Source organism: Gekko japonicus, unplaced genomic scaffold (genome assembly GCF_001447785.1).
Source record: "Gekko japonicus isolate JY-2015 unplaced genomic scaffold, Gekko_japonicus_V1.1 scaffold745, whole genome shotgun sequence".
Taxonomy (NCBI): Eukaryota; Metazoa; Chordata; class Lepidosauria; order Squamata; family Gekkonidae; genus Gekko; species Gekko japonicus.
In genome coordinates this window covers 753,388-762,992 of record NW_015164690.1, presented here as the reverse complement: position 1 = coordinate 762,992, position 9,605 = coordinate 753,388, and the positions used below count along the sequence as shown (strand labels likewise).

The 9,605-nt window shown below is 49.0% G+C and overlaps 1 protein-coding gene across 1 annotated transcript in view; it reads right to left on the bottom strand.

Annotated features, from left to right (window-relative positions):
- The window catches only part of GRIK5 (glutamate receptor, ionotropic, kainate 5), an 81,953-nt gene that overhangs the window by 62,692 nt on the left and 9,656 nt on the right, over nucleotides 1–9,605 (bottom strand). Inside the window, exon 2 of the mRNA XM_015409384.1 lies at nucleotides 537–743. Coding sequence (XP_015264870.1) covers nucleotides 537–743 — 207 coding nt within the window. The remainder of the gene's footprint in view (nucleotides 1–536; nucleotides 744–9,605) is intronic.

The following is a 9,605-nucleotide window of genomic DNA, read 5'->3' as shown; positions in this document are numbered from 1 at the left end:
CCTTTTAATGTCACAGGAGGGGAGGGAGGGGCAGCAGCTGGGTGGGGCATGCTTCACACTTGAGGGGGCGGAGCCCCCAAATGCCCCACTGTAGCTACGGGCCTCCCTGTCCAGTGCTGTCAGCCAGCACTGCTAAGGAGTAACTCAGCTCAGCCCCAGGTAAGATCGCGAAGGTGGGCCTTGGCTCACCGTTGCATCCTCAGGGAGGGGAGAAAGATTGCGGCGGCTGCAGAAGGACCGACCCAAGCCAAGCGACTCCGGCATCCGTATTGGGACCTCTGGGATTTAGCTCTGGCTTTCCTGGTAAGTTAAAATAGCCAGCCGGCCCTTGTTTGTGAATCCCACCAATCTGCTTTACAGGGCTGTGAGGACCGATTGCAATGAAAACGGTTAAGTATTCTCATAACTGGCACGGGTGGCTTCGCCCCTTGGTGCACAAAGCTGGACGCCTCCCGCCCTGCGCTCGCAGAGATCTTCCCATGCGGGATTTTCACCCTCTCCGAGGCGAGCCGGACACGCGGGCGAGTCCGACTTACTGGTGTCGGTGGTCTCGTACTGGCTGTCCCGCTGCAGTTCGAAGATCTCGACCTCCACGCGGGCTTTGGCGGGCACCTCGATGATGCTGTTGATGTGTTCGCGTGCCAAGGCTAATGCCAGTCGCTCCCCCCGGCCGCACACCGTCTGGTCGTCCAAGATTGCGGCTAGGCAGGCACAGGAACGGGAGGGGAAGGAGAGAAGCAAAAGTCATCTATTAGTGGAAGAAAATCGTCCTTTGCAAACCCCGCTATTCCTTGATGGGTGATGGACCAGGGCTCTTTTTGTAGAAAAAGCCCAGCAGGAGCTCATTGGCATAATAGGCCACACCCAACAGCAGAAACTCATTAGCCTACTAGGCCACACCCTGACAGCACTGCTCATTAGCACATTAGGCCACACCCCCATGTTACCAGAAGTGTGCTCATCCAGCCACACCCACCTTTCCCTTCTTATTCTGTTTACCTTGTTTGTTGTCAAAACCCAGGGCTTTTTTTGTAGCAGGAACTCCTTTGCGTGTTAGGCCACACACCCCTAATGTAGCCAATCCTAATGAGTTTCTGCTGTTGGGTGTGGCGTATTATGCTAATGAGCTCCTGCTAGGTGTGGCCAACTCGGGAGCCAGCCGGAACTTCGTTCCTATGCGTTCCTGTCCAAAAACAGCCCTGGCGATTCTTTCCCATCTGCTGGCAAGGCGCCAAGTGGTTTTACTTGCCCACCTCCACAGGCACTGCTCCTGAGTGACCCTACTTCCTGCCCTGGTACTAAGATCACACGGAGAGGCCCTCCTGACTGTCCCACAGATCAAAGAAGCTTGCCCGGTGAGCACACGAGACAGGGCCTTTTCGGTGGCAGCCCCGTGATTGTGGAACAACCTCCCCAGGGAAGCACGCCCAGGCCCCTCACTGTTGATCTTAAGGATGTACTTGAAGATAGCTTTATTTAGGACTGACTTGGTTTTTATTTTATTGCCACCAGGGGTCATTTCATAGAAAAAGAGCTAGGGGAACTCATTAGCATAACTCATTAGCATATGCCACACCCCCTGACATCAACGGAAGTGTGTCATAAGGCCACACACCCCGCCCACAATGGTCCCGGCCGCCAGCGGCGGCCTTGCAGCTCCACTGCCAAGCCCCATGAGGGGCCCGGCGGTGGACCTGCAAGGCCGGCGGGAGTGCAAGGAAGGCCCACGAAGGCCCTCCCTGGCCCCAGTCAGGCAGGGGTGGGGAGAGGCAGGGAGGAAGCAACTTACCCTTCCTCTTCTCCTGCCTCCTCCTGGCTGAATGAGGGCTGGAAGCGGGGCGGCCGGAAGCAGGGGGCGGGGCTTCATCATGTGCCCCGCCCCCCTGTACCTCACCCGGGGGAACTGCGATCCCCCGCGATCTCCCCAAAATGACCTCTGATTGCCACTCCTAATTAGAGTTTCTAAATCGTGACCCTTTATGTCCTATTCGGGGAGGGCGGTCTAGAAATCTAAAGAAACAAACATTGTCCTACAAGATAATGACTCAGCCCTACCCCACCTTCCGGAATAGTTATAAATTACCTGCCTACCATTTTGTTTCTCACCTTGACACAGAGAGCACTCCGTCTTTCTGTGTTATACCTCTGAGGATGCCAGCCACAGCTGCTGGCAAAACATCAGGTCCTACAATGCCAAGACCACGGCCAGACAACCTGGAAAATCTACAGCAACTAATGTATTTTTATCAGTTTTTTTATATTATTTTCATTTTGTTTATTTAATGATCGTTTTATTTATATTGTAAGCCACCTTGAGTTCTGCAAGGGAGAGAGGGGGCTAATGAGTGTTTAAAGGACTGTTCTCTCCCCCCCCCCAAGAAAAAAGCCGGCGTGGTGTAGTGGTTAAAGTGTCGGACCCGGGTTCGAATCTCCACTCTTCCCCCGAAGCTTGCTGGGTGACCTTCAGCCAGTCACCCACTCTCGGCCTGACCTACTGGCCTGACCTACCTTTCCACTCTGCCCCGGAAGCTTGCTGGGTGACCTTCAGCCAGTCACCCACTCTCAGCCTGACCTACCTCACCGGGTTATTGTGAGGATACAATGGAAGAGAGGAGAATGATGTAAGTAACTTTGGGTCCTCATTGGGGAGAAAAGCAGGGCCTAAATGATGTAAATAAGCAGATAAAACGATTTGACTCTAATCTTTCAGCTGCCCCTGACGCGATTCTTGCAAGCTGCCCAATCCTTTCTTTCTTTTTTTTGGAAAAACAGTTTTCTTTTTATAAAAGACCAACAAAAAACAAAAACAAACATACATACATACATATATGTTGGGGTTTCCATTTACCACCTTATTTTATCTGTTAAGTTTTATAGATGGTATATCACTCCAGAAAAATTAGCAACATTTTATCCTGATCTACGAAATGATTGTTGGAAAGGTAAAAAAAAAAGTCAGTTCTTTCTTTCACATGTGGTGGGCGTGTGATTAAAGAGTTAGAAAATATTGGTCCTGGATTAATGGATTGTTACCAAAAAATGTTAAAATGTACTATACCTTATATACCAGAATTGTTTTTATTGAATATATTACCAGAAAATTGTAAAAAGCAAGATTCTTATCTTGTTATACATGTAGTGACAGCTGCAAGAATATTCTATGCCAAACATTGGAGGAAGATTAAAGTACCTTCAAAAGAAGAAATCTTAAATAAAATGCTTGAAACTGCAGAGATGGACAAATTAACTTTAATGTTGAGAGGGCAAAATGAACAAAAATCTGAGGATACATGGTCAAGGTTTTATAAGAAGAAGAAGAAGAAGAAGAAGAGATTGGATTTATACCCCGCCCTTCACTTGGAGTCTCAGAGCGGCTTACAAACTCCTTTCCCTTCCCCTCCTCACAACAGACACCCTGTGAGGTAGGTGGGGCTGAGAGAACTCTGACACAAACTGCTCTTTTTCAAGGACAGCTGTGCCAGAGCTTGTGACTGACCCAAGGTCACATCAGCAGGTGCAAGTGGAGGAGTGGGGAATCAAACCCGGTTCTCCCAGATTAGAGTCCGCACACTTAACCACTACACCAAACTGGCTCTCTTCCCCCCCCCAAGAAAAAAGCCGGTGTGGTGTAGTGGTTAAAGTGTCGGACCCAGGTTCGAATCTCCACTCTGCCCCAGAAGCTTGCTGGGTGACTGGATGGAAGAATACAATAAATAAACCATATGGACTTACGACCGAATCAGAATGAAATATGAACTATATTTTTTGTTATGAGCAAAGCTCTATTCAAATTTACATGGTGGGGAAAAATAAAGAAGCAATATATATAATTAACTCCCCGAACCTTTCCATATGACCCAGCTTTGCTTTCATCCGTAACCACGACTAACAGCCACCGTTGGAACCTATCGTGGCATCCATTGAGCTGAAAAACGCAGAGCTACCCAAATCCTTTCTAGGAAGTACGCCGTGCCAGGAAACGCTACTTTATTCCGAAACATTCCTGTCCTGCGGAATCAAAATCACAAGCTCCGTAGGGAGTTTTGACAGCGGGTTATGCGTTTTGCCAGAACTCCTGCAATGATGGAGGACAGGTCTATCAACAGCTATTAGACCGGATCACTAAAAGAAGTCTCCTTGCTAACGGGAAGCAGAGACGCCGGAGACACTGTCCATGCGCCTTTCCCAGAAAGCCCCCCCCACCCCGAGGTATCTTGCAAGGAGACTCAAGCACGCACCATTGAAAGCTCACTAAAAAAGAACAGAGTTTAAAACTGGCACCCGGTTACATCTCCTTATAGGACCTGCAGCCATCATTGATAATGGGAATTCCATGAGGTTCCTTATGGCAGTCGCTGTGGTGATCATCTCCCTGTCCTTGGGTTGACAGCCTTCATGTGGTTGCAGCAACCCAGGCTGCAGTGTTAGGAGAGTCAAGTAATGCATAAATATACACTGCAAGAAACTTTTGTAAATTAACGTGTTATGTTTATAAGTAACATTCTATAAAGTGCATTGTGTGCTATTATGACCATTTCACAGCTACCAGTCAATTTTGCATCGGTATTTTAAAAGTCAAGCCCCAACGGTAGTTTCCAGAATTACAAGCCTGCTTCTACTTGCATGAAGTCTTCAAAACAGTGGGGGAAAGCACCCCCCAAAATTGCTAATATGAATAATAATATGTCTAATAAGTGTTGGAAATGTAAAAAGCATGAAGGCTCTTTGTATCATATGTGGTGGACTTGTGATAAGGCAGCGGCATTTTGGACGGAGGTCCATGCTGAAATGCAAAAAAATTTAAAAGGTACATTTAAAAAAGAACCAGAAATTTTGCTGTTGGGTCTTAAGATGGAGGAGGTTAATGTAGAGAAAAAGACACTGTTATGGTATTTGATAACAACTGCAAGAATGACATTTGCGCAATTTTGGAAACAAGATAAGGTACCAGAAATATGGGATTGGATAAAAAAAATGCTCTTTATGGCTGAAATGGACAAATTGACAAAGAAACTTAACGGCAAGGAAGATGAAGAATTCTATGAAGAGTGGAAAGACTTTAAAGAATATGTAGAAGTGAAATGGAATGTTAAAAATACTTTAAAAAGTTTTGATAGTTATTAGAATGGATCAAAAAAAAGGGTATTGAAATGATGAATTTAAGTAATGTTACCTGAAAGATTAGTTTGTAATATGATAAAATATAGAATTAAAGATTAAGATGAAAATTTAAGGGGGATAACGCACTGTGGGAAGCCATGTACGGGGGTGGGGAGATATTCGAAAATGGATATAAAAAGATTGAAATGTTGTGAAAAATTTAATTTGCTTTTTATATCTGTATAATAAAAATGTTTAAAAAAAAAAGGGGGGGAAAGCTTTCATTTATAGTTGTGTTGATGCTTATTGCCGGTCCTACAAAAGACGCATTGTGCAGCTACGATTCCCGGACGGGGCGCGCTCCTGTCATTCTGAAGGGCTTGACTTTTAAAATACTGATGCCAAATGGACTGGTAGTTGTGAAATTGTATGAACTGAATGTTATTGTTATACTGAAGGTACTGAATATATGTGCCTGACAAGCAGGGCTCTTTTTGTAGAAAAAGCCCAGCATGAACTCATTAGCATAATAGGCCACACTCAACAGCAGGAACTCATTAGCATATTAGGCCATACCCCTGACAGCACAGCTCATTAGCACATTAGGCCGCACCCCCATGTTACCAGAAGTGTGGTCATCCAGCCACACCCACCTTTCCCTTCTTATTCTTACGTTGTTTGTTGTCAAAACCCAGGGCCTTTTTTTGTAGCAGGAACTCCTTTGCATGTTAGGCCACACACCCCTAATGTAGCCAATCCTAATGAGTTTCTGCTGTTGGGTGTGGCCTATTATGCTAATGAGTTCCTGCTGGGCGTGGCCAACTTGGCAGCCAGCCGGAACTCCGTTCATGTGCGTTCCTGCCCAAAAATAGCCCTCCTGACAAGGATGTTATAATAGCACACAATGCACTTTATAGAATGGTCATTATAAACAGAACATGTTAATTTACAAAACCTTCAGGGGGGGCCTGGAGATCTCCCAGAATTACAACCAATCTCCAGACAACAGTGCTCAATTCCCCTGGAGAAAAAATGGCTGCTTTGGAGGGCGGACCCTGAGACATTGTATCCCACCGGGGAAACTCCCCTCCCCAAACACCCCCTTTCCCAGGCTCCACCCCCAACTCTCCGGGAATGTCCCAATACAGAGTTGGTAACCCTACCCCGTCCCCCTACGGGGTACCTTTTATGTGACAGATTTAAGAGCAAGGCTCTAAGCCTTACAAAACTGATGCCCGTAACGCCACTGAGTGCAGCAGAGACATTTTGATGTCTCGACGATCCGTAGGCCGTGTGTCTTGAGTGCGTGTTTCCTACAGCAGGGGTCAGCAGCCTTTTATGATTAAAAAGTCAAACAGTGTCCAAAATTCAGATCAACAGAGCCCCAGCACAGGAAAAGCTCAGTTATGCAACTTGAAACATGTAATGTTCTGTGTGCCCCCAAGCTCAGTCGCTTCCAAATTATGGGCAACCCTATCAGTGAATAATAATAACAACCAGGGCTATTTTTGGGCAGGAACGCACAGGAACGGCACTGGTCACCCTCACGGACAATCTCTGGAGGCATCTGGATCAGGGCGGATCGGCAGTGCTGTTGCTGTTGGACCTGTCGGCCGCGCTCGACGCGGTCGACCATCAGCTACTGATCCACCGCCTCGCTGACCCTGGAGTCCAGGGGCCTGCCTTGCAATGGCTTGCCTCCTTTCTCCAAGGCCGGGGACAAAGGCTGGCACTGGGGGAACAGCTATCCCAAAGGCACCCACTGGACTGTGGAGTGCCCCAAGGGGCGGTGCTGTCCCCGATGCTATTTAATATCTATATGTTCCCCCTTGCCCAGATCGCCTGGAGGCATGGGCTGGGATGTCACTGGTATGCAGATGACGCCCGGCTCTACCCGTTGTTGGGCGGCCTATCTGTGTCATGCCCACCATGCAGCCTGACTCAGTGGACCCTGATCCCGGGGATTCTGTACCTTCAACGTCCGAGAACGAGCTCCCTGCACCCCTGGAAGCACCAAACCTAAGTCCTGCAGAGGATGAGCACCAGCTACCAGGAGAGTTTACACCTGGAGCCGCTCCTGCAGAGCCAAGCACAAGCACCACGCCTCCTGATTCCCCCCCACCTGTGAATCGTCTGAGAGAACAAAGGCGACGGGACATGGCAACCCGGCGTAAAGAGGCACGCATGCGAGGTCGGTGTCCTCTAAGTCCAGAGTACTGACAGGAGCCAGGACTCTGTGAGCAGCCAATAATTGGTTAACAAGTGGAACGGGCTTTTAAGGCAACTCTCTCGAATCCCTAACTCGTGCTGGCAACCAATCGCGTAGACGAATCGCTGCACCTCGGATCCTGCGTTCCTGTTTCCTGGTTTTCCTCTTGACTCCCTTGGCTCCTCCTGACTTCGGACTGCGTGACATCGTTTCTCTGGCTCCCTGACTTTGGACTGTGTAACCTGACTCTTGACAACGGCTTTCGGCTTTTGAAACTCTGACTGCAAATCTCCGGTAACCTCAGACTGTGTATTGACCTGATATTTTGGACTCTGCTCTTGTTTCACTGCCTTATCTGGTGCCCTGACCTCAGCCTGTGTTTTTGAATTTTCCGTGCCCTGCCTGGCCCGTCAGAGCAATTGTGACAATCTGACTCTAAACCGGAAGTTCTGGACCGGGCGTTACAAGCCATAGATGGATGGCTTAGACTGAGCCGACTGAAGTTGAATCCAACGAAGACGGAGGGGTCCTGTGCCTGAGGCGGGGCAGGCCGAGGGTACAGATCCCACTCCCAACCTTTGATGTAGCTCCGTTGGTGCCAGCGCTGGAGGTTAGGTGTCTGGGAGTGCTCTTGGATACCTCCTTAACAATGGAGGCCCAAGCAGCAGCCACTGTCAAATCAGCCTTTTATCATCTCCAGCTGATCAAGCATCTGGTTCCCTTCCTCGAACGCAACGATTTGGCAACAGTGATCCACACAATGGTCACCTTGAGACTGGACTACTGTAATGCTCTCTACATGGGGCTGCCCTTGTCTCAAATCCAGAAGCTACAGCTAGTGCAAAATGCTGCGGCCCGGCTCTTGATGGGCCTCCCTGTGCGGGAGCACATCCAGCCTGTGCTGAAAGCACTGCACTGGCTGCCGATAGCATACCGAATTCACTTCAAGGTGCTGGTTCTTACTTTTAAAGCCCTTTATGGTCAGGAGCCTACATACCTGAGGGGCTGCCTTTCCCCACATGTTCCCCAGGGAGCATGGCGATCAGGGTCCCAAAATCCACTGGCCCTCCCGGGTCATATGCCAGGCTGGCCACAACCAGGGCCAGGGCTTTCTTGGTGGTGGCTCCGTTCTGGTGGAACGAGCTCCCCAGAAGAAGATCAGGGCCTGCGGGACTTTATGCAGTTCCACAGGGCCTGCAAGACGGAGCTCTTCCACCAGGCCTTTAACTAAGGAGCTGCCCTCAATCGTTGAAAGGCAAAGAACCCTGTCCCCTGGCGCTACCAACAACAGCCTGTGTCAGCCGCATCAAGGAAAAGATCTACGAGCCGAATTGTGGCCGTCATTGTTTTTAGAAGGTTTTACGATTGTCTATAACTGCTATTTATGAGTTTTTATTTTCTAGGTATGAGCCGGCTTTGGCTGGGAGGGGCAGGGTATACATCTGATAAATAAATACATAAATAACATTTTTTAAATACAACAGGTTAAAAACATACAAAAAGTACAGATTACAATAATCAGATCAATCATTCTTAATTTGATAATCTCCAGATGGCATCCATAATATAATCTAAAACCTACTCTGGACCAACGCTCCCTCTAAACTGAGGAGTCCAGTAAACAGAAATTCTGCTTTGTGAGCTACTGGCATTAAAGTTGTGAGCAAGCGATTTGGCTACTGCATAAATTAGTGTGCTCCGGAGCCATCCTTCCTGAGCTAAGACAAGAATGTGTGAGCTGGAGGCTAAAAAAACTGTGAGCTAGCCAGGCCCATAGCTAACACGGGGCCCATGGGGCCCGGTCCCCTCGTGTTTCTTCTGGACCACCTTCCTCCTGGGCTGGGCTGCTTTTCCCTTCTGACTTCTCGAGGTCCAGATCAGTTCAGCTGCAGAGCAAATCAGCTTCACTCCTCCCAGCACCTTAAGCGACGCATGCGCTTCGGGACTTGGCGATTTAAAAAGCGGCAGAGCAAGAGGCGTGACCGGCTGCCCCTCTCCCGGTTTAGGAAGGTGTGGACGCCCTACCACCAACAACAACAAGCCCACCTCAAACACACGCGGTGCGGCCTGACTATAGGGGACGTTGCTTGGAAATAAGTCCTAGGGCGATTCTGCATCTAACGTTCCCTCCACATTTTCTCAACGGGGAGGTAAAAGTGCCGGCGGAGTCAGCAGCCATGAACCCGGCGGGGGTGAGGCGTCCCGGGGGAGGTGGCCGTCTGGGGAGCCACCTCCCGTCTGTCCATGTCAGTCCACCCCGAGAGGGAGGGAGACGGGCAAGCTCGGCAGGGCGCTC